Genomic DNA, 25,185 nt, shown 5'->3' with positions numbered 1-25,185 from the left:
GGCTCAGCAGGTGCAGGCACTTGTCGCCAATCTTGATGGCCTCAGTTCAATACCTGGGACCACATGATAGAAGGAAAGAAACATTCTACACACACACACACATGCACACACACACACACACACACACACGCACACACACACACACGCACACACACACGCACACATAAACAAACATCATTTTAAATTTAACAAAACTGCCACTTTCTGGACATTTTTAAGCTCTTTGAGCTCTCCCACAGGGGAACTCTCTAGAACTCCGCACATCCGCACACTTGGACCAACACCCTCAGTCGTATACATGACCCCTAACTGTGAATGGCAGGTAACAGGCACCCCATTCCCAGGAGGGGAAGCCCACCTCTGCGAATGTTGGGTGGAAAAGAATCCATCTCGGGGGACGGAAGCACAGGTCGGCAGGGATGGGACCATTAACACATGTGTGTCCAAGCGCGTGCTTGAGATGAAATGTGCCAGTGTGTGGGCAACCTAAGCGCTTCTAGATTGCAGGCCAAACCCATGGGGAAAGATAGCCAAGGTTATCTGGGTGTGTGACTACACAGGATACAAGATGGGACAAGGGCAAATTTAAGGAAAGGGTAGCAAAGCTGTGTGCAGTACTGGGCCAAGCTGGTGGTGTGAGCCTGATGCCTCTCTATCATGCCTCTCTATCATGCTACATTCCGTGGGCCTCTCTGCTAACGTCATCCTTACCTCAGACGTGTTTTGGTAAGTGAGATCTAAAGAGAGGATGAGGAGGGTGGCCCTGAGTCTGTAGCCTCCAGTGGCAGGCATGGTAGGGTTACTGGAGTAGAAGAGAAGAGGATGAAGGAAGCTGTGAGAGTCTGCATTCCTTCCCAGGGCCTCTCCTGCCCTGCATCAGCCGGGTGCAGGGGTAGCTCCCAGCTCTGAAGCCTGGTCTGTGTCCCAGGCACAGTGTGACACTGACTGAGCCTCTCACTTCTGAGGACTCTGGTCTGTGGGTGATTGGCCCTAGGAAAGGAGGGTGGAGGCCTGCCACAGATCTGTGAGCATGTTCAGGCTAGCTAGACTCAACTGTTCACAGAGTGTGAATCCTACTGGAAACCTCCAAGGCGAATTTAGCAGGAACAGTTAATTCTCCATAGAAACCCACTGCCTCCAGCTCAGGCTTCACATTGGCCAAAGACAACACACACAGGTGTGCGGGAGCACAGCACACACACACATACACACATACATACACATATACATACACACACACACACACATACATACACACACGCATATATACACACACACATACATACACACACGCATATACACACACATACATACATATACACACACATACACACACACATACACACACATACACACACACACATATACATACACACATACATACACACACATACATACACACACACACACACACATACACACATACACACACTTCTGACTTCTGTGCCTGTTGGCATACTCATGCCCTTGACATGACCCCTCCCCCAGCTCAGCCCCAGCCACCCATGGGTCCAGCAGTGACTGCTACTGTCACCTGTCACCTGTCACACACACACCCGTACTCCCCCTTCCTGGTCTCCTGGGGTCTCGCTTTCCAGAGCCACAGGCAGACCCAAGTGAGTAGGTCGTAGGTGCCAGCCCTGGCTGAGCATCCTCGGGCAGCTGGGCTGTTTGCCCAGCTAAGTGGCTTCTGTGTACCCAGCCCAGGTGCTTGCCCTCTCTTATCTCCGCAAACACCTCAGATCCGCCGGATCCTCCTGTGAGGCCTCCATTAGGCCAGAGCATATCTGCCCATAGCTGATAAGGACCGGAGGGGCGGTAACTCCTGGCTCCCCTCCCACCTTCCATCACCCCTGAATCCGAGAAGTGACAGGGTCGCTGACAGGGGTACCAAGAGGGGAGGGGGAGTAGAGAGGAGGGTACAGGATAGGACATGACACTTTCCAACACCAGAGTCAGGACCCCTCCTGTGGTCCCCAAGAAGCACTTGTCTGTCTCCTGCCCCTTCGGTCGATACCTGGGGCTTCTTTGGAAATTCCTAGACTCTACCAGCCAGCTACTGCCACTACTAACAGCCCACACCAATTGAGACCGAGCAGGAGGCAGGTGTGTCAGAGGGACCTGCCATCTGATTTCCCCTGTCCTGATGTGAAGGCTCGGGCCCTGCCTCAGAGGGCAGCTGTGGACATGGGAAGGTGAAAACGCCCGGTTGATAGAGCTGATCAGAGGTCACAAGACCCTCACTCCTTTATAGATCCTGCACCTGTTCATCCTAGGATGCCACCAAGTTAGTGCCACCCCCTGCCTTCCCAGATAGAGAAACTGAGCCTAGGTTAGCCCCAGGCTGTCTCTCTGTGCCCTCCTGTGCACTCTGTCTGGGTGTCAGACATATTACCTCACCCCACACACCCAGGTTACAGAAATCGATTTTTTCTAAGTCTAGACCAGGGCCTGAAGGCTCATTAAATCTCAATTTGCTCTTAATTAAATCCCGTCTGGTTGCAGAAGGGGGAAGAACCAGCCAGGACTTTGTTTCCTTTCTGAACACACAGAAGACAGAGCACCATGAGTTCTGTAATGAGAAAGGGGTGTTCTTTCTAAATACAAAATCAACAAGCAAATAAAAGTTATACATTCGACTACATTAAAATATAATACTCTGCCCCAGCATGGCGGTGCACGCCTTTAATCCCAGCATTTGGGAGGCAGAGGGAGGCGAATTCCTGAGTTCGAGGCCAGCGTCTACAGAGTGAGTTCCAGGACAGCCAGGGCTACACAGAGAAACCCTGTCCAAAAAAAAAAAAAAAAAAAAAAAAAAAAAAAAACTCTGTCATGGGGCATGGTGGCTCTACTTGTAATCCTAGACCTGGGTATCTGAGGCAAGAGGACCCAGGTTCAGGGTCTGCTTGAACCACACAGCAAGTTCTTGAACCATCGTGGGCTGCACACACTGGGACCCTTTCTAAAGCTTAATGTCCTCAGACGTGCTCTGCCTCTCAGCTCCCCCTGGACCCTCTGGTCATGTGTCCAGCCTCCTTCCAGGGAGGAGGGATGGGGAAGGACCAGAGCCCCAAGGGACTGCTGTCCAACAGGGAGGAGCAGAGCCAGGCCCAAGCCTAGGGATGAGGGGAGGAGCAGAGCCTGAGAGATTGCTAGGATTCCACGGCAGGGTGGCAGCACCTTACGACCCACGGAGGGAGAGGTGAGTGTCAGGCCCTCCCCTGGGATGAATAGTTAGGTATATGTTCAGGTGAGGGCATGGAGGTACCTGAGAGGTATTGGTGCCCTTTCTTCCCGAAGTTTCCCTGGGCCTGAGTTACCTCGAGTGCCCTGACCTGCTCACCAGGATTCTGTGCATGTCAGCTAATAAGAGTACTCTGTGTGTGTGTGTGTGTGTGTGTGTGTGTGTGTGTGTGTGTGCTATGTGGTATGTGTGTGATGTGTGTGTGTGTGCTATGTGGTATGTATGTGATGTGTGTGTGTGTGCTATGTGGTATGTGTGTGATGTGTGTGTGTGTGTGCTATGTGGTATGTGTGTGATGTGTGTATGTGCTATGTGGGATGTGTGTGATGTGTGTGTGTGTGTGGTATGTGTGTGATGTGTGTGTGTGTGCTATATGGGATGTGTGTGATGTGTGTGTGTGCGTGTGTGTGCTATGTGGTATGTGTGTGATGTATGTATGTATGTGTGTGTATGTGTGCTATGTGGTATGTGTGTGATGTGTGTATGTGCTATGTGGGATGTGTGTGATGTGTGTGTGTGTGGTATGTGTGTGATGTGTGTGTGTGTGCTATGTGGTATGTGTGTGTGGTGTGTGTGTGTGTGCTATGTGTTATGTTGTGATGTGTGTGTGTGTGCTATGTGGTATGTGTGTGATGTGTGTGTGTGTACTATGTGGTATGTATGTGATGTGTGCGTGTGTGCTATGCGGTATGTGTGTGTACGTGTACATGTATGCATGCCCTATAGCCTCACACCAGTCTGACCCTGAATCCTGCCTCCTGCCTACAGCACACTGATCTTTAGCAAGCTGCTTGATCTTTCTCTCTGGCCCTTCGGGGTTCAGCATCTGTAGATGTTGGAAGAAAGGGGCTGCCTTACATGGACAGTCAAAGGATAAGATAAATAGGGAAAAAAAACACAACACAAAACAAAACAGTAAAAATGTATGAAAGTACCCAACCAGGTGCGCTGGCTCACACCCTAACCCCAGCATCTGGGAGCTGAGCCTTGCCTGCACTCAGTCCTTACTCACCCCTAATACTCACCCCTTCCTGCTCCCCTTTGTACAAGTCACACTGTACCCACATGTGTACACACACACACACATACACACACAGACACATACACACACATACACACACACATATACACATACACACACATACACACACAGACACATACACACACATACACACACATACACACACATATACACACACATACAAACATACACATACACACACATACATGCACACACATACACACATACACACACATATACACACACATATACACACATACACACACATACACACACATATACACATATACACACATATACACACATACACACACATACACATACACACACATACACACACATATACACACATATACACACATACACACACATATACACACACATACATACACACATATACACACATACATACACACACATACACACACATATACACACGTACACACACACATACACACACACACACTACAGTTTCCATTCCAAATTGAGCTGTATAGTCTTTGGCTCTGGTTAACTTCAGTATGTGATTTTTATTTTATTTTATTTTATTTTGAGACAGGGTCTCTCTGTGTAGCCCTGGCTGTCCTGGAACTTGCTCTATAGACCAGGCTGGTCTTGAACTCAGAGATCTGCCTGCCTCTGCTTCCCGAGTGCTGAGATTAAAGCACGCACCACCATGCCTGACCTTTAACTTTTTTAATGATAAAGTTGCAAACACTTTAAGGTGAGTGGGGGCTGCACACCCACGGTCAGGAGGTTTGGCCAGGAGGATTGGTGGTTCAGAGCCAGCCTTGGTTGGGTACATAGTGATTTTGAGGCCAACCTGGTCTACATGAGGTCTTGTCTTTACCTGAGACTTTAATGATGTCTGCGCCCGCTGAGGTGCAGTTGTGGTCTGTGGTGAGGGTGGCCTGCATGTCCTCTTTCAGCATCCCTTGGCTCACCATGGACTCAAGCCCCGAGGCTGCGAACTTCTTTTTTCCCATACTGTCTTAGAGTTTCTGTGGCTGAGCGAATGCACCATGACCAACTTGGGGAGGCAAGAGTTTGTTTTGTTTACATTTAACATCCCAGACATCACTGCAGAAAGTCAGGGCAGGAACTCAAATAGGGCAGGAACTGAAGGCAAGAGCTAATGCAGAGACCATAGAAGGACGCTGCTTACTGGCTTGCTCAATTTGAATTCTTATTCTATTGCCCACTGCCCAGGACCCCATCACAGGTCCCAATCAATCATTAATCAAGAAAGTGCCCCCACTGCTCTGCTTGTAGGTCAGTCTTATGGAGGAATTTCTTGATTAAGATTCTTTTTATGATTTATTTATTTTCATTCCATGTACATTGGTGTTTTGCCTGCACGCCTGTCTGTGTGAGGGTGTTAGACCCGCTGGAACTGGGATTACAGACAGTTGTGAGCTGCCACGTGGGTGCTAGGAATCAAACCTGGGTCCTTTGGAAGGACCATCTCTCCAGCCCCTAAGATTCCCTCTTAAAAGATATGTCTGACCGGGCAGTGGTGGTGCACGCCTTTGATCCCAGCACTTGGGAGGCAGTGGCAGGCGTATTTCTGAGTTCGAGGTCAGCCTGGTCTACAAAGTGAGTTCCAGGACAGCTAGGGATACACAGAGAAATCCTGTCTTGAAAACACAAAAAAATAAAAAAATAAAAAATAAAGGGTTTATGTGAAGTTGACCAAAAAAAAAAAAACCAACAACCCAACAAACAAAAAATCCAATCCAAAAACAACAAACAAACGAATAAACCCAGCACACATCCTTAAGTATTGAATTTACATCATCCTCTGCCCCTCCGACTGTTTTTTTGTTTTTTTGTTTTTTTTTTTTTTTTAAGATTTATTTATTTATTATATGTAAGTACACTGTAGCTGTCTTCAGACACTCCAGAAGAGGGCGCCAGATCTTGTTACGGATGGTTATGAGCCACCATGTGGTTGCTGGGATTTGAACTCTGGACCTTCGGAAGAGCAGTCGGGTGCTCTTACCCACTGAGCCATCTCACCAGCCCCCGACTGTTTTTTTAATGCCAGCTCTTCATGTGTTTGCTGCAAACTCAGCTCATTTCAATGTGTTTTTGCATTTAATCCCAACACCAATCCTTCCAGGCCCACGCAGAATGGAGCTCAAAGAGGTGAAGTGACCAGCCTAAGATCCCACAACACAGAGAAGGCAATACTAGCTCGGGCTAGTGTAACCCAGCCTTGCAAAGCCAGGCCACCAAGAGGAAGACAGATGCCAGCACATCCCGCAGCTTTTGTCAGTGGGGGTCCTCTGGTGGTCAGCACAGAAATGGGTGGTCTGGCTGGCCCAGAGTCAGATCTCCAATCTTCCTGGATGGTAAAGTATTCACGGCTCTCACCTTTATCTTTTAATCACACCCAGAGTCCCCTGAGAGGAGCTACCCCACCCCACTCCTCCTTTAATTACTCCTGGCTGTAATGAATGCCTGAGCCCCTGAGACCCAAGCTTCATCCTGAGCCTGTCTCCAGTCCTCCCCTTTCTTCCCCTCCCCTCCCTTCCTTTTCCCTCCTCTCCTCTCACCCCTCCCCAGACTGGTTTATTTGGGTCCCAGGCCTGTCCCTGTTTCTAAACCAGCTGCAGATTTCTGCCACAACGAACACCCTTGGGAGAACAAGGGGTGGGGGCATGGGTGTGGGGTGTGGGGGTGATACAGGCTGAGAACAGACCAGAGAAGGCTTGGCTCAGACCGAGTTGTATATCCAAGTCTCTATCCACCCTGGGGGATTGAGCAGGTCTCTCTCAAGGACAGCTGCTCCTGCCTCAAGCCGACTGAAATTCTTTTCCTCTCCCTAGGTGACTCAGATATAGGCCAGATTAGACCAGATTGAAAGCAGATAAAGGCAGTTTTATTAGGAGGCGCCTCTCAGGTGGGTTTACTGATCTCACAGATGGAGGTAGGCAAGGTCACCCATCCAGGGTAAAGCAAGAGGGTTTTACATAGCTTGTGCCATCTAGGAGCTCGGATTGTGTCCATACATTGTCAAAAACTGAGCCCTGGGCGGGCACTCTTGGGTGGGCTGCCAGAAATGGGGAGATGAGGATGCGGGAGATGGGGACATGAGCAGTGATGACAGTGTTAGCCCAGAGTTTTCTCTGAGAGGTGTGGGAGTTCTTCTGTGTAGGAGGGGTTGAGAGGAAGGCACCCCCCTCCCCAAGCTTGTGAGGAGTTGAGGGGTAAGCAGGGGTTCCAGCCTAACACTGGCCAGACTTAGGTTCATGAGAAATCAACACAGACCACTCCCTCCCCACTGGCTGCACTCAGCAGTCCCCATCAACATAGGCCACCTGTGTGCCCATCCCTGCTCCAGGGCCTGTCACAAGACACTGTGTGCCCCCCAGAGCCCACACAAGCAAACAACGCAATTTGACTTTCGTTGTTATGTTTTCTTTTTTATTCTTCAATTTATTTTGCAACTGGATCTCACTAAGTAGCCCAGCCTTCAAGGTCTGATTCCCCTGCCTCAGCCTCCTGAATCCTGGGATTTGGACTGAGTAGCACCACCTGTCGTTTAAATTTTTTTTTTTTAAAGATTTATTTATTTATTATATATAAGTACACTGTAGCTGTCTTCAGACACTCCAGAAGAGGGCGCCAGATCTTGTTACGGATGGTTGTGAGCCACCATGTGGTTGCTGGGAGTTGAACTCTGGACCTTCAGAAGAGCAGTCGGGTGCTCTTACCCACTGAGCCATCTCACCAGCCCTTAAATTTTTATTTGTCTGTGGATGAGTGTTTTTGCCTGCATGTGTGTCTGTGTGCCCCGTGCCTGTCTGGTCTCTGACAAGATCAGAAAATGCATCAGATGCCCTGGAACTGGAGTTTCAGATGTTTGTGAGACACCTTGTGGGTGCAGGGGAACCAAACTCAGGTCCTGTGCAAGAGCAGTGAGCAGTCAATACTCTTAACTTCTGAGCCATCTCCCCATCCCCATCCCCCGCCCTCTACCTCCACTCGCCCTTTTACACTGCTGCCCCTGCCCCACTGCACCCCAACCCTTACACACAGATACCTGTAGTTTAAATGGAGAAAGTGGATCTGAGAGAGAGTAACAGCTGGAGCTGTGGGGCGTGGAAAAGGGAAAATGACTCATCCTCCCCTATCCCATGCTACTTAGGTCTTACAGCCGTGTGTGTGTGTGTGTGTGTGTGTGTGTGTGTGTGTGTGTGTGTGTGAGAGAGAGAGAGAGAGAGAGAGAGAGAGAGAGAGACAGACAGACAGACAGACAGAGAGACAGAGAGAGACAGAGAGAGACAGAGAGAGACAGAGACAGAGACAGAGAGAGCTTACAGCTTGTAGGAGTCAGTTCACCTTCCACTAGGTAGGCCCTGGAAGTCAATCTCAGGCTGCCAGGCTCAGCAACAGTCTCTTTACCCACTGAGCCATGTCACTGGCTCCAAGAAGTCAACTTTGAATCCTTCATGCTTCAAAGCCAATGTATTATTATTGGATCATCCATGCAATGACCTGCCCATCACTAAAACAGTCACAGGAAAGAGACAGGGTAAGGAGTGGGTACCCTACACCCCACTCCTACATCAGTCAGGAGATATGGGGCTGGATGATGACGAGCGGGCACCGTCCAAAATGGCCAGCCCCACTAATTCAGGTGAATTAAATGCCAGCTTGGTACCCGGCATACCCGGGGACCCAGGTAGATTAGAGAGTCAGAGGTGAGGCAGGGCGGCTCAGCTGGTAAACACGCCATGCCTGAGGACCTGAGTTTGATCCGCAAGATCCACCTGGAGGAAGGTGAGAGCTGACAAGCAAAGTTGTCTTCTGATTGCACAAGCTCTGTGACATGCGTGTGTGCGTGTGTGTGCGTGTGTGTGCATGTGTGCGTGTGTGAGTGTGTGTGTGCGTGCGTGTGTGCGTGTGGGCGTGTGTGTGCGCGCGTGTGTGTGTGTGTGCGTGCGTGTGCGTGTGTGTGCGTGCGTGTGTGCGTGTACACGTGTGTGTGTGTGTGTGTGTGTGTGTGTGTGTACACATGAAATTAATAGATGTAACGAAGTCTACTTCAACAGTTAAATGGAAAAATAAGTCAAACCATGGAAAAATAAGAAGAAAAATAATCCAGCTGTTTTGGGAAGAGATCTTGACAAGTGAAAAGTCACAGGAGAAACCACAGAGAGAGGCCTGGTGCCCAGAAGCACCGCAGAGAGAGGCTGAGGGCCTGGTGCCCAGAAGCACGCACTAGAGGATGAGCCAGAACTGCAGTTCCCACTGCTGCTGTCAGCCAGGTGCACTGAGCCTCTCCTGATTCAGTTGTTCATGACCCTGAAAAAAAAAAAAAAAGATGAAGATAATATCTGTTCATTTGTAGACAGAATCTCATGTAGTCCAGGCTAGCTCAAATTCAATACATAGTAAAGGGTGACCTTGAACGCCTGACCCTTCAGCTTTTACCTCCAAAAGCTCAGATTACATGGTTAGACCATAAAGCCCACCTAGTAAGACTCTTTCTTTCATCCTTTGTTTTCAAGTTGTTTTTTAATTTGTTTATTTTTTTCCTTCTTTCTTTTTGATTTTTTGTTTGTTTGTTTGTTTGTTTTGTTTTCCAGACAGGGTTTCTCTGTGTAGCCCTGGCTGTCCTGGAACTCATTCTGTAGACTAGGCTGGCCTCGAACTCACAGAGATCTGCATGACTCTGCCTCCCAAGTGCTGGGATTAAAAGTGTGTGACACCAAGCCTGGCCCTTATTTTTACTTTTTTTTTTGTTTTGTTTTTGTTTTTGTTGTTGTTGTTTTTTCGAGACAGGGTTTCTCTGTATAGTCTTGGCTGTCCTGGAACTCACTTTGTAGACCAGGCTGGCCTCGAACTCAGAAATCCACCTGTCTCTGCCTCCCAAGTGCTGGGATTAAAGGCATGCGCCACCACTGCCCGGCTACTTTTTTTTTTAAAGATGTATTTATTATTATAAATAAGTACACTATAGCTGTCTTCAGATGCACCAGAAGAGGGCATCAGATCTCATTATGGGTGGTTGAGAACCACCATGTGGTTTCTGGGATTTGAACTCAGGTCCTTTGGAAGAGCAGTCAGTGCTCTTACCCACTGAGCCATCTCACCAGCCCCTTTATTTTTACTTTTAATTACATTATCTATTTGTGTGCATCAGTGTATGTGCACGTCACAGAGTCCCTGTGGAGGTCAGAGAACATTTCGAGGAAGTCGGTTCTTTGCTTCCACTGTGCGTGTTCTGGGCAGCCATTTGGCAGCAAGGGCTTCTACCCACTGAGCCATCTCACTGGCTTGAGATGATGTGGGGATTTTTGTTGTTGGTTGCTTGCTTGGTTTTAAAGTGCAGAAGAAGAAACTGAAGAGCGTTGCCAGGATGTGGCCAGCCTAAGCTACAGAGCAAGACCCTGTTTCAATTTTTAAGAAATTTCATGAAATAAAAAGAAGAACGTCGAAGGAAACAGATCAAATGCAATACATTTGTAGACTGTAAGTTTTGTTTAACCAAGTTTCAAGTTTTCCAGGAATTTTCCTAAATTACTTTTATAACAAAAATGTATTTTATTTTTAAAAAGTAAGTCACCCTATTGTAACCACCCCAGCGGCCCACCTTGGGTTTCTACACCATCTGCTCTCAAGCGCCAACCTCCCAAACTCCTGCAGTGGTTCTCCAAATTGCTTTCAGGGCACCCCATTCCCTAGCCACCACACCGTACCCCACCGCAGCCCACTCCACGCAAGTCATCACTCAGGTCCCCTTCTGGGCTGAGATCTGACATGGTGCCCAGAAAAATAATAAAGAGGGCTCCATCCTCCAGGCTCTGACTCCTAATACAGGCGGGGTGGTAAACTCGAGCACTAGGGTCCCGGGGTCCCGCTAGGCCCCCTTGCGGGGTCCCTCCGCGGATTCGGCACTGCGCTCCTGAACGAGAACGCGCCACGTCCTCGGACGGAGCCGCGAGTCGGCGTCTCCCTCTGGTGGCCATTACTTGTAACTACACGTAATACATTTAGTGCGTTCTCAAGTAGCAGACACTACTTAAAATGAATAAATGAATATTCATTTTAAGGACATGGTCATAAACCCTGACACTCCGCAGGCCTTCCCTTCACACGTTCATTTCCCACAGAAACTTCCGAAACACCCACTAATTGACCATCTGTAACATTGTAACACAAAGACATACATGAATTTACCCACAGGAGCTTACTGTGTTGAACAAGAGGCATTGTCTCAAAAATAAGGTAGAAGGTGAGAACCAATATCCAAGGTTATCCTCTGACCCCACACAGATGCCACAGCACTAATGTGCCCAAACTCGTACATATAACACACACACAGCCAAACACACCCCACATTTCAACCATGACTTATAGCTTCTTTAGGAGTTCCAAGCCTACGGTTGTTCGAGGCCCTTCCCCTATCCTGGCTATCTGGCTTCCCCGGCCCTCTGGAAGTCACTAGTGGGTGAATTCAAGGGCTCTTCTCAGTCACTGAGGTATTCACACTGTGGACTGTTCCTGCTTGAGATGTCCCAACCATGAATTCTGAGTGATTCCTGGGGGAACCCCACTTCTGGCATACTTCCAACTCCTGGTCTACCACGGGCTCATGTTTCTACAGTCCCTCGGGACAGCTGATACCCACTCAAGGGACACATTAAATGTGTATCATCTGTCACATGAAGTGAGCTTCAACTGTCAAATCCCAGGGACCTCTCCAGATAGATCCTCTCTCTTAAATGACAGGCCTCATTTCCAACCACCTTCTAGAAAACACCTCACCAACATGTGTCTGAATCCAGCCTCCTAGGAACTCTTTAATGATAATGCCTGCTTCAAGGAATCAGTGGGAAGACTGATATCGCACAGGACTGAATTGATACTGTGCTTGCCCAGCAAGCCTGAAATACTGTGGCCCTCGTCTCTAGTACCCCATGCTGAAACTAGGTGCAATACACCTTACAATCTTTTTTATTTTTTATTTTTTGCTAGGGCGTGTGTTCAAGATAGGGTTTCGAGGGGGTGCTGGAGAGATGGCTCAGCAGTTAAGAGCACTGGCTGCTCTTCCAGAGGTCCTGAGTTCGATTTCCAGAAACCACATGGTGGCTCACAACCATCTGTAATGTGATCTAATGCCCACTTCTGGTGTGTCTGAAGACAGAGCTCTCATATAAATAAAATAAATCTTTAATTAAACAGGGTTTCTCTGTGTAGCCCTGGCTGTCCTGGAACTCACTGTGTAGACCAGGTTGGCCTCATACTCATTGAGAGTCGCCTGCCTCTACATCACAAGTACCGGGATTAAAGGCTGGCACCACCAATGCTCAGCACACACAGTCTTAGCCTTTGGGAGGTGAAGGCAGGAGGTCAGAACTAAGATGGTTCAGTGACTAAAGGCACTCACTACCAAGCTAAAGACCTGAGTTGGAGCCCCAGAATTAGCAAGGTAGAAGGAGCTGACTCCAGGCAAGCTGTGCTTGTGTGTGCACAACCTGACTGTGTGTGCTATGGTACTCATGGGCACGCATGCACAAACACATAACAAGTACAGAAATATAAAAGAAGCAAACATGGCTACACTGGATTACATGAGACTCTGTCAAATAAAAGAAGCAAAGGGAATGTTGGGCAGTGGTGGCGCACGCCTTTAATCCCAGCACTTGGGAGGCAGAGGCAGGTGGATTTCTGAGTTTGAGGCCAGCCTGGTCTACAGAGTGAGTTCCGGGACAGCTAGGGCTACACAGAGAAAAACAAAAAATACAAAACAAAAACAAAACAAAACAAAAAAGAAGCAAAGGGAAAAAGAAAGAAACAAAGCAAATAAGAAAAGAAAAAGGGGGGCTGGTGAGATGGCTCAGTGGGTAAGAGCACCCGACTGCTCTTCCAAAGGTCCAGAGTTCAAATCCCGGCAACCACATGGTGGCTAACAATCATCCGTAACGAGATCTGACGCCCTCTTCTGGAGTGTCTGAAGACAGCTACAGTGTACTTACATATAATAAATAAATAAATCTTAAAAAAAAAAAAAGAAAAGAAAAGAAAAAGGAAAAGAAAAGAAAGCAAATGCCTGGCAAATGTTTCAAATCGTGCCCAGGGGAGTTCCCTACTGTTTTCCAGACAACAGATTTTTCTTAAGTTCCCAGATTCCCCAGATTCTCTCCTCCCTCTTTCCACCCCCATCCTCCTCTTTCTCATCTTCTTCTTCCCACCCTCCTTCTCACCATCAAAAAGTCTCAAAACTGAAGGTCAGTGCCACTTCTGATCATCTATCATTCCACAAAAGCCCAGGGTAGTAGGGAAAAACAACGCATTTTGCACCCCCTGCTGGAATCCAGCGGTAGAACACTTGGAACTGAAATTGATTAAGCCGTTATTTGCATGTGTGTATGAGAGGCCTTGAGGAAGTTTATGTGTGCCTTGGACATGCAGAAGCCTGCACAGTATGCGCTTTTAGCGGCTGTCCCGTCTCTCCAGTCCCCTGGCACTGGTATTCTTTTTTTTTTTTTTTTTAGATTTATTTTTTTATTTGTTTACTTTTGAGTATGAGTGCTCAGCTACATGCACAGAAGAAGGCATCAGATCCCATTACAGATGGTTGTGAGCCACCATGTGGGTGCTGGGAATTGAACTCAGGACCTCTGGAAGAACAGCCAGTGCTCTTAACCACTGAGCCATCTCTCCAACCCCCGAAACTGAAATTCTTCAGTCCAAAAACTCACTTGGTTTTTCACCGGACACGTGTTAGGTATTTGCATTCAGAATTTACGTGAATATTTTACCTTTAAACCCAGCACTTGTGAAGCATAAGCAGGAGTATCAAAAACCTCAAAACAAACAAAGAAACAAACAAACACCTCAAAACAGCCTGGGATACACATCAACACCCTGCCTCAAAAAAAAAGTTTTTTTATATATTTATGGCTTGGAGGAAAACTACACTTAGAGAAAAAATGAAACCTGTGTATATCAGTGTCTCCATCCATAACATACACAAAAGCATTTGTTTAGTTTGTTTTGTTTTTTTCTAGTTTGAAAGTATGCCAGGAGCTGGAGAGATGGCTCGCTGGTAAAGAGCACTGGCTGCTCTTCCAGAGGACCCGGGTTCAATTCAGCACCCACGTGGCAGTTCACACCTGTCTGTGACTCCAGTTTCAGGGAATCTGATGCTCTCACACAGACATGCATGCAGGCAAATCACCAATGCACATTTAAAGAATTATTTATTTATTTAATGTATATGAGTACACTGTAGCTGTACAGATGGTTGTGAGCCTTCATGCGGTTGTTGGGAATTGTATTTAAGACCTCTGCTCACTCCAGTTGGCCCCGCTAGCTCAAGCCCAAAGATTTACTTATTATTATATATAAGTACACTGTTGCTGTCTTCAGAAAAACCAGAAGAGGGCATCAGATCTCATTACGGGTGGTTGTGAGCCACCATGTGGTTGCTGGGATTTGAACTCAGGACCTTCGGTAGAGTAGTCAGTGCTCTTATCAGCTGAGCCATCTAGCCAGTCCCCCAATGTACATTTAAAAAAGAAATTAAGATACAGAAGCTCTTGAGAGATGGCTCAGTTAGCAAAATGCTTGTTGCAGAATTAAGGGAATCTGAGTTTGGAACCTGGTGGAGGTGCATGCCTAAAATCCCAGCATTGGGGGAGGGGTGAAGACACTAAGATCCTAGGATTGGGGTGGGGGGCAATGGCATTGAGACTGTGTCTCAAAAACAATCAAAATAATAGGAAAAGCTAAGGAGTGGGGAGAGAAGGAGAGCCGCCACTCTTAGGGCTGAGGAGTCTGCCATGGGAGGCTTTTGCTTTGTTGGAAGGTCAGGTCGCTGTTCATATACATTGTATTCATGTAGAGGCTGGCCTTCCCTAAGTAGGAAGCAGCTGGGACCCAGTGGCCCCAGGTCCATGAGCTTGGTGTTAATCATTCACTCAGGTATACCTGGGTCCCATTGGCTGCCTGGGGACACAGCCCTCTAGGTGGGAGCCCAGCCAGTATCTGTCAGGGGCAATGGGGTTACACTGATGACACTTCCTGAACTGAACGGGTAGGTGGACACTCAGGAATCCCCTAGTCCGAGGTAGGAGGCAGCAGCCCTGTCTCCAGGGACCTCCAGTCTGGGACAAAGGTGAAGGGCACAAGATCAGGAAGAGGAAGAGATGTTTGGAAGGGAGAGCTCTCAGATGCAGGACAGCCAGTAGGGAGGGGCAGCTTATTGAAGGCTGGAGACCCTGAAGTCAGGGAGGAGTTTTAGGGTGAAAGTTATAGCTCAAGGGATAGGCCCACCTCCTCCGGGGACCTTGAGAAGTGTATGTGACAGGGGCACAGTGGCCGGGTGTACAGAGGAAAGAGAAAAACGGCTCTAGGGGGCCCACATCATGAATGTATGCATGCATGCTGCATGCCTGTGTGTGTGTGTGTGTCTGTGTGTGTGTGTCTGTGTGTGTGTGTGTGTGTGTGTGTGTGAACACAGGTGCCAGTGCCACACACAGACCTGACCAGCCTTACAGCACTGCCTGTCTAGTTTTCTAAGTTGGAGAATGGAAATACCAATGAGGAAAGACCCAAAGGTCAGACTCTCCTCCCACTCCAGACTCCCGGGCCAGTATGTGTGGGTGTGTTTGAAGGGACAGTTTCCAGGAAAGGGTCAACACACTCACCCAGCAGCCTCTGGATTTTTTTTTTCCTTCATGGTCCGACCCAGAATCTCTCACATATACCACAGGACTGCACCCCCAGTCCAGCATCCTGGAAATAATCCAGAATTCTCAGGTGGCCACTGCACCTCTTTTAGGTGGTACCCTGGGGAGTCTGGCCTGAGGGGGGGGTGATCCACACTAAGAGGTAGGTGACACATGCCTGTACTCCCTGAACTCAAGATGCTGAGGTGAGTTCCAAGACAGCCTGGTCTATAAAGCAAAGCACCTTTTCAAATCAGGCAGGAGATCAGCGAGACATCAAAACCATTAGGGAAGATACGATGGCTGGTGTCTGAGCTGCGTGACCTTGGCTAAGTCACCTTCCCGTTACAATGACAGAATCCCATTTCCTCCTCTATAACAACAGGGGCCTGGACTGGATAGAGGGTACACAGGGCAGGACAGGATTAACAGGGAGCAGATGGGGGGAGGTTCACAGGCACACGCCGCCCTGAGCATCCCTGCTGATGAACCAAGGATCCTCTGCTCCTATCTAGTTCTGGGTCTCAAGGTCCTGGGCTGCAAATGGGGTGATTGATACAACACCTCCCCTGGGGTCACCTTGAGGATGACGGAAAGGGGTTTCACAGAGGCCAGCATTCTACCTGGGACATGTCACCTAGTATCCTCCATCTGAAATGTAATAGGTTTGTTTTTGTTCTCTTCTTTTTTTTTTTTTTTTTTTTTTTTGGTTTTTCGAGACAGGGTTTCTCTGTATAGCCCTGGCTGTCCTGGAACTCACTCTGTAGACCAGGCTGGCCTCGAACTCAGAAATCCGCCTGCCTCTGCCTCCCAAGTGCTGGGATTAAAGGCATGCGCCACCACGCCCGGCTATTCTCTTCTTATTCTTAGGCATTTTTTTTTCTGTCTCTGGCAAGTAACAGAAGCCTTCAATCACAAGGCTCATAGGCATAGATTTTAGCTGTAAACAACCTAAAGCATTAGCAGGAGCAGAGGAGCATTTCAGGCTGTGACAGTGCTTCCTCAGGGTGGCTCCAGCGTTCTGCAGGTGACAAACCCTGGCTAACCTGATCATGAACTCAGACAAGATTTTCTTTTCTTCTTCTTCTTCTTTTTTTTTTTTTAAAGATTTTTTTATTTATTTAATGTATACAAACATCTATACACTGTAGCTGTACAGTTGGTTGTGAGCCTTCATGTGGTTGTTGGGAATTGAATTTAGGACCTCTGCTCGCTCTGGTCAATTCTGCTTGCTCAGGTCCTGACTCACTCTGGCCCAAAGATTTATTTATTATTATAAATAAGTATGCTGCAGCTGTATTTAGACACACCAGAAGATGGCATCAGATCTCACTGTGGGTGGTTGTGAGCTACCATGTGGTTGCTGGGATTTGAACTCAGGACCTTCAGGAGAGCAGTCAGTACTCTTACCCGCTGAGCCATCTCACCAGCCCAAACGAGATTTTCTTAAGACAGGGTTTAGGCCAAGCAGTGGTGGCGCACGCCTTCAATCTCAGCACTTGGAGGCAGAGGCAAGCAGATCTCTGAGTTCAAGGCCAGCCCAGTCTACAGAGTGAGTTCTAAGACAGCCAGGACTACACAGAGAAACCCTGTTCCTTAAAAGAAAAAGAGCAGGGTTCCCTTAGCTTAGGCTGGCCTTGAATTGCTTATAAAGTCAAGGATGACCTTGAGTCTGATCCTTCTGATTCCTCTTCGGGGATGTGGAGGACATTCCCGAATGTGGCCATCACACCCCGTTCATTTTGTTTTGTTTTGTTGTTGTTGTTGTGTTTCTTGTTTTTTGAAGTGGGATCATCTCTCTATAATATGTAGACCCTTGGTTGTCCTGGAACTCTCAATGTAGACCAGACTGACCTTGAACTCGTGGATACAGGCCTGCCTCTGCCTCAGGAGTTCTGGGTTTTATCTTTTGAGACAAGGCTCCCCCCCCCCCCCCCCCGCTATGTAGCCTATGTTCTCCTAGAACTCAAAGCAATCCTCCTGCTGGGACCTCCAAGGAACTGAGAGTACAAATATGTCACACCAAGTCCTGCTTGACAACAGGACTTTGTATCCATATGCTGCAGTGAGGACCACACCCCCTATGTTCAACTTTCCCAGACTCCATCTAACTCAAGTCATTTGCACGACCCTGAAAATTCGCACGCACACCTAGGACATCTGAGCGCTTTCTAGATCCAGCATTTTGGTAGCAGATCAACAAGCTCCACCACTCTAAATCTGACCTTCGTGACCCTCGCTAACGGTTCCGTATCCCCATACACAAGGGGCGGAGAAGTCTAGAGGCGCCACCCTCTGGTCCGTGACTTGCCACACCCCAAACGCACCCAGAAGCCATTCCGGGCCTCCTATCCCGTCCCGCCCCGAGTCTGATCCAGCCCAGATCAGCGGCAAGTTAAGAACCCCTAGTGCTGTGCGCTCCAGACCGACCGTCACCTGTGGGTGGGGGGACGAGTGGGTTTGGTTGTCGTCATGGCGACGGCGTGGGTGGCCACAGCCCTGCGGTCTGCTGCAGCGGCCAGAAGGTTGCGCAGCCCAGGAGGTCCTGGGGGCTCACGGAGACTGAGTGGCAGCGCGCGGCGGCGCGGAGCAAAGAGCGCCAGCCCGGGACGCCGGCTCAGCACCGCCAGGGCTCACGCAGAGGACGCCGAGGGCGCTAAGGGTCGTGTCCAGTCTCCTGCGGTCGAGGAGCCGTCGTGGACACCTCTTCCAACGCCCCTCGAATCCCCTGCGCCTCCCGCCGGCAGATCACTGGTGCAGCGGGACATCCAGGCCTTCCTGAACCAGTGTGGTGCCAGCCCGGGGGAAGCACGCCACTGGCTCACACAATTCCAGACCTGCTACCATTCGGTGGACAAGCCCTTCGCCGTCATGGAGGTAAGCCAATTCCGGTGTCGTCGTATCACTACCAGGAGATGGTGACTGTTCAATAGCACGCCGTAGGTCTCGGCACGCCTAACTGTGAATCTGGAGAGCAGAGACGCTGAGTTAGTGCTGGGGATGAAGAAAGCCATAAGGCTACGAAAACCGCCCTTGGCGCTAATGAGAAGGCTGGGAAGCCCGGGCCTCCAGAAGTGGTGTCTGACAAAGGCCTCTCACCGTGGAAGCAGTTAGGGGTTCAGTCGGCTGAGCTGTCGCACTACCCCTCCCCCCAAGGTGTCCCAGAGTCCAAGGCCGCTGGGAGGAGCTGAGGGAGGAACATTAGTGCTAGATAAGGGGGTGGCTAAGACCCAACGGGCAAAGGGCGGAGCAGTTGGCCAAAAGTGGGGCCCAATGGCTCCTAAGTAGAATGTGGTCACTGAGGGTCCTAAAGCCCGAGTAGGAGCAAGCGGCTTAGAGCCAGTGTCGCGTCCCTGAAAGTCCACTTCTGTACAGGTCGATGAGGAGGTGATCCGGTGCCCGCAGGCGGTATCCCGCCTGGCTTTCGCCCTGGCCTTCTTGCAACGCATGGACATGAAGCCGCTGGTGGTCCTGGGGCTGCCGACCCCCACAGCACCTTCCGGCTGTCTTTCCTTCTGGGAAGCTAAGGCGCAGCTTGCTCAGAGCTGCAAGGTGCTGGTGGATGAACTACGGCATAACGCGGCTACTGCTGTGCCCTTTTTTGGCGGCGGATCAGTACTGAGCGCTGCGGAGCCAGCTCCCCATGCCAGGTTAGTGTCAGCCCAACCCGCCCCGGCATCCTCAGAGAGGGCGGACCACTCTGCTGGCCCTGCCCTGGTCCCGCTCGAGCACCACATCTGGCCCACAGCTACGGTGGCATCGTCGCGGTGGAGACAGACCTGTTGCAGTGGTGTCTGGAATCCAACAGCATCCCCATCCTGTGCCCCATTGGGGAAACGGCTGCGCGCCGTTCCGTGCTCCTTGACTCGCTGGAGGTGACTGCATCTCTGGCCAAGGCTCTGCAGCCCACCAAAATCATCTTCCTCAATAATTCAGGCGGCCTGCGGAATAGCAGTCAGAAGGTGCGCCCCTCTCCTGTGCCACGTCCTAACACTAAGCAAGACTGAGTCCCCGGCCCTGTGACCCTACCTAAACCCATAACAGGCTACAGTCACTCTCAATTCAATAGAGTAGGAAGAGCTAATAGAAGATGGGGGGGGGGGGTGTTCCTCGGTGCCCAGATCTGAGCGCTTCCCAGCAGAGAAGATAAAAGTTAAGTGGTCACGGAGAGGTCTACAGGACTGGGCTCAGTTTGGTACCGGTGTGAATCTGCTAGAGGTTCATCTTCTTCCTGGGACTTAGATCCTGAGCAACGTGAACCTGCCCGCTGACCTTGACCTTGTTACCAACGCTGAGTGGCTGAGCATCAAAGAGCGGCAGCAGATTCGGCTCATCGTGGACGTGCTGAGCCGCCTGCCGCACTACTCCTCCGCAGTCATTACAGCCGCTAGCACGCTGCTCACGGAACTCTTTAGTAACAAGGGTGAGATATGTAAGAAGGTGGGCTGGGCTGAGTCCCAAAGGTGAGCACCGGGCAGTGCCCGGCTGAGGGACAGCAGGAGTGCCCCGCCCACTCATCCCCCACCCCCACCTCGGCTGAAAGCTATCGGGAGACCTGAGAGAGGCAAGAGAACTCAGACAGTGGAGACTGGAATAAAGAACTTGAGAACTAGGGAGATGGGCAGAAAGCGCACCTAGCGGTGGACCCGACTCTGGCCCAACCTACGCGCTCTTTCCAATCTCCCAGGCTGTGGCACCCTGTTTAAAAATGCTGAGCGGATGCTGCGAGTGCGCAACCTGGACAGCCTGGACCAGGGCCGCCTAGTGAACCTAGTCAACGCCAGCTTCGGCAAGAAGCTCCGAGAAGACTATCTGGATTCACTGCGCCCCCGGTTGCACTCGATCTATGTCTCTGAGGGGTGAGCCTCCAGGCCCCAGAGGGCAGGACCGGAGGTCCTGAGCCGGGGTGGGGAGGCAGCTTTAGGAGGGCAAGGAGAGGTCCTAACCTGCCTCTCTCCCGCTGTGCCAGGTACAACGCGGCAGCCATTCTGACAGTGGAACCTGTACTAGGGGGCACCCCATATCTGGACAAATTTGTGGTGAGCTCCAGCCGCCAGGGCCAAGGTTCTGGACAGATGCTGTGGGAATGCCTTCGGAGAGACCTGCAAACGTTGTTCTGGCGCTCAAGGGTCACCAATCCCATCAATCCCTGGTAAGCCCAGCCAGCCATGCCCCGGGGTTCACCAGCAGCGTAGCTGGGCATTCCCTCCTTTCACTATTAGAGAAAAGTGCTCAGGAGGCAGAGACGGGTGGATCTCTGTGAGATCAAGGCCGAGGCTCCTCTAGAGTCAAGGTCACCTAGTGACATTCTTCAACCCCACATTTCTGCAAAGCCAGTGGCACACTATTAGGATTCTGATAAGCTTTGACCCAGCTCTTCTCAGGCTTTGTTGCCAAGCTTCTAACTTCAGGTCTGTGTCTCTAAGAAGCACCCACTCCTTCCATTCAGCAACCACACCCTCAGCCTCCACTCACTAGAAGGTGACAAAGGACCGCAGCTCCTTTGCTACACTAGGCAGGGAGTGGGGGGTGGGGGATACGCAGGGATGTCCCTAATCTCACCTTCCTAGCTGTGAGATCCTGGCAAATGACTTAACTTGCCTGAACCTAGGCTGCTGTTTGGGGAAAATGGCAATATAGGTTTCATGAGTCACTCTGGCTGCTCCTGCTAAGATAAAAGAACCGGCATCTGGTCCTAGTGGGGCATCCTGGAGTAGGCAACTATCCTGAAAACCCCAGAGTGAGCAGTGAGCACCAGCCTCATTCCAAAGCTGACCCCTTTGCCTCCACGCCCAGGTACTTCAAGCACAGCGACGGTAGCTTCTCCAACAAGCAATGGATCTTCTTCTGGTTCGGCCTGGCGGACATCCGAGACTCCTACGAACTAGTCAATCACGCCAAGGGGCTGCCGGACTCTTTCTGCAAGCCAGCTTCTGACCCAGGCAGCTGACCCACGATCTCCGGCCCTGTAAATCCTGGGACAGCCAGGATGGACCAAAAGCCATGCCTACTGGGGGTGACCCCAGGCAGCTGAAGAGAAGCTGCAGCAGCATTGTCTGCTCGGGGGCCCCGGAGCAGAACAAACACGGAAGTGAAGCCAGCTAAGGACTCTGCTCCAAAGTCAAACCAGACGGCCTTCAAAGTCCAGCCTGGGAAACCGGGCTGGGATTGCCCTCAGGGCTTTACCGAAGGTAACCTTAAGGGCAGGCCAGTTTCCATGGCCTCTGTGCTGTCTTGAGGCTCCGTTGTCTTACATAGCATCCAAGCCTGCCTGGTCTTCCACTCATTTTGGGTCTCAAAATTCTTCAGGAGGCCTTGATTAAACCGCCAATGCTTGTCTGAGTCACACTTGTCTCAAAAACCATCTAAGAAAAGTTTAATTACAGCAAGGACTTCAGGGTATGGGGTAATCTTTTTTCAATACCAGATCTAGCACCTAGGGCCTGGGCCTTTCTAGGCAAGTGCTCTACTACTGAGCTAAACCCACAGTTGATGTTTTAAGATTCCTTTTAAAGATAGTAATCCTCTGGGAACAGGTGCTTAAGGATGGAAGACCCTGAGGGTAAGCACTCCTACTGTCTCCTCACTTGGGGATCAGCAACCCCTAGAGGGGCTCTTCTACTCCTAGGTCAGGAGTCCTCCTCTACAAACTATACGGTTGCCTGTCACTGTACACACACACACACACACACACACACACACACACGCTGCCCATAAGGACGAAAATCCCAGCTAACAGCCATGGCATATTTACCTGTTTACACAGAGAAGGGGCTGGAGAAATGGCTCAGTGCTTCAGAACACTGACTGCTCTTTCACAGGGCCTGAGTTCAATTCCCAGCAACCACATGGTGGCTCACAACCAACTGTAATAAGATCTGATGTGTCTGAAAACAGTGACAGTGTACTCACATATATAAAAATTTTTAAAAAGAAAAAAGAACTCAAGAGAAATCACAGGATGGCCTTGGCTTGTTAGCCCAGACTTAACCATTCTCCCACTATAGGATTCTATGTTATCTTTATGAGACTGATACACCTCAGCAATGCTTTTTTTTTTTTTTTTTTTTTTTTTGGTTTTTTGAGACAGGGTTTCTTTGTATAGCCCTGGCTGTGCTGGCTGTTACTTTGTAGACCAGGCTGGCCTCGAACTCAGAAATCCGCCTGCCTCTGCCTCCCGAGTGCTGGGATTAAAGGTGTGCGCCACCACGCCCGGCATGCAGTGCTTTTTGAGTATTTTTTTTCAAATGATTTTTTATGTGTGTGTGTGTATGGGTACCCACAAAGAACCTAAGATCCCCTGGAGCTGGAGTTACAGTGGTTGTGAGCCACCTGACATGGACATTGGGCACCAAACTATGGGTTGGTGTTGGTTTTTTAAAGATTTATTTCTTTATTTTATGTATATGAGTACACCATTGCTCTCTTCAGACACACCAAAAGAGGGCATCAGACATTGCAGGTGGTTGTGAGCCACCACGTAGTTGCTGGAAATTGAACTCAGGACCTCTGGAAGAGCAGTCAGTGCTGTTAACTGCTGAGCCATCTCTCCAGTCCCAAACTATGACTCTTGAAAGGACAGCCAGGACTAGCCTCTTGGGAGAGGAGAGGATAGTCACTGAGCCCTAAACATTTTCTTGATTTTATTATGGGAGATAGTCAAATGGCCCAGTGGTTAAAAATATTGGTTACTCCGCCATAGCATCCAGATTTTAGTCCCGGTATCCACATGGTGACTCACAATTGTCCCTAACTCCTGCTCCATGCGATCTGATGCCCTTTCCTGATCTTAATGGGTACCAGGCATGAACATGGTACAAAGATGTACATGCAGGCAAAATACCCTCACACATTTAAAAACATGTTATATGTGCGTGTGAGAGTTCATGCAAGCACGAATGAAAAGCAAAGGAGTATTAGATCTCTTGGAGCTGGAATTACAGGCATTCGTGAGTCACCTGATGTGAGTGCTGGGATTTGAACTCTAGTCCTCATGACTGAACAAGTGCCCTTCACCACTCATCTCTCCAGCTCCTCCCTCCCTCCCTCCCTCTCTCTCTCTCTCTCTCTCTCTCTCTCTCTCTCTCTCTCACACACACACACACACACACACACACACACACACACACACACACACACACACAAACACACACAATCTAGTGTGGCCCAGGCTGGCTTGAAATTCACTAAATAGCTGACGACCTTGTTATCTTCCTGCCTTTGCTTCCCGAAGCGCTGAGATTACAAGCGTGTGCCTTCATGTCAGATTAATTCCCACCAGATGGGGACTGAACTCAGGGCTACCAACTGAGCTACATCTCCAGCCCTTCAACACTTTTCAAATAATGTTTGATATGCCAGGTGCCTTTATAAGACCATCATGGCACACTAGGGACTGTGACAGGCCCAGGAGCAGCCTGACTTCCCTAGGGATTATGTGTATCAAGGATACATCTGGGTTTGGACATTCAATAGACCTGACTAGCCAGCTAGTTCTAGCTAGGTTTGGTCTGTGGTTTGAGGCAAGTTGCTTACCTTCTCTGAGTCTCCCATTTCCCTATATGTAATATGACATCAGTTCTTGCTCCAGCTGCCCTTGCCAAAGATTTCTTCAAAAGACCTGCCCCCCCCAAACAGGCAGAGAGGGAAAAAATGGGCCATAAAAGGGATGGAGGGAGAAACCAAAAACATACACTAAGTGGGACATAGAGACATGCCTGTAACCTCGGCATCCAGGGAGTGGGGGTGGGGCAATGGGAGCTTGAGAGCAGGCTGGAGTAGAGTGAGATGCTGCCTCAAAAACTGGGATGAAGCTGGGCGTGGTGGCACGCACCATTCATCTCAGCACTCGGAAACAGGCAGATGAATCTCCAAGTTCCAGGCTAGCCTGGTCTCCAGAGTGAATTCCACAACAGCCAGGGCTACACAGAGAAACCCTGTCTCAAAAAAACCAAAACCAACCCTAAGAAAACCTAATGTATAGTAAGGTTTTGGGATGTGACAGGATCTCTCTTCAATGCTATCAATGGGACCTGGGGCCTGGGGCTTTTAGGCCTGTGCTCAAGCAAGCCAACGCTAGCTGATGTTTTAAGACTTTTTTTTTATTTAATTACTTATTATTGGGAAAGAGGTTAAGACAGGGTTTCTCTGTGTAGCCCTGGCTGTCCTGGATCTCACTCTGTAATCCAGGCTGGCCTCAAACTCACAGAGATGTGCCTCCCTCTCTCTCCCAA

The 25,185-nt window shown here is 49.6% G+C and overlaps 1 protein-coding gene and 1 long non-coding RNA gene across 2 annotated transcripts; one reads left to right on the top strand and one right to left on the bottom strand.

Moving 5' to 3' along the window:
* Nucleotides 1-7,672: 7,672 nt before the first annotated feature.
* Nucleotides 7,673-19,116, bottom strand: LOC115032498 (uncharacterized). The gene is made up of 3 exons (XR_003838163.2): nt 19,052-19,116; nt 18,389-18,919; nt 7,673-9,578 (listed from the first exon to the last, which is right to left on the bottom strand). It is a non-coding gene; the product is annotated as an uncharacterized LOC115032498 (long non-coding RNA).
* On the top strand, nt 18,425-22,298 carry Nags (N-acetylglutamate synthase). Its single transcript, XM_021177878.3, has 7 exons — nt 18,425-18,829; nt 19,328-19,602; nt 19,701-19,914; nt 20,195-20,375; nt 20,640-20,811; nt 20,922-21,104; nt 21,749-22,298. The coding sequence occupies exons 1-7, from the start codon at nt 18,425-18,427 to the stop codon at nt 21,900-21,902; spliced, it is 1,584 nt and encodes a 527-aa protein (XP_021033537.1). The 3' UTR covers nt 21,903-22,298.
* Nucleotides 22,299-25,185: the final 2,887 nt, after the last annotated feature.

This window comes from Mus caroli, unplaced genomic scaffold, assembly GCF_978045245.1.
Source record: "Mus caroli unplaced genomic scaffold, Mus_caroli_1 scaffold_13, whole genome shotgun sequence".
NCBI lineage: Eukaryota > Metazoa > Chordata > Mammalia > Rodentia > Muridae > Mus > Mus caroli.
The sequence above is the reverse complement of the archived record's forward strand: the minus strand, read 5'-3'. Positions and strand labels throughout refer to the sequence as shown.

Bases quoted from the DNA above. Each gene is read 5' to 3' on its own strand.
- Nags (XM_021177878.3), top strand. From the start codon at position 18,425: ATGGCGACGGCGTGGGTGGCCACAGCCCTGCGGTCTGCTGCAGCGGCC. The intron at 19,915-20,194 runs GTGCGCCCCTCT...CCTGGGACTTAG, and splicing joins TGCGGAATAGCAGTCAGAAG to ATCCTGAGCAACGTGAACCT. The intron at 20,376-20,639 runs GTGAGATATGTA...CCAATCTCCCAG, and splicing joins GGAACTCTTTAGTAACAAGG to GCTGTGGCACCCTGTTTAAA.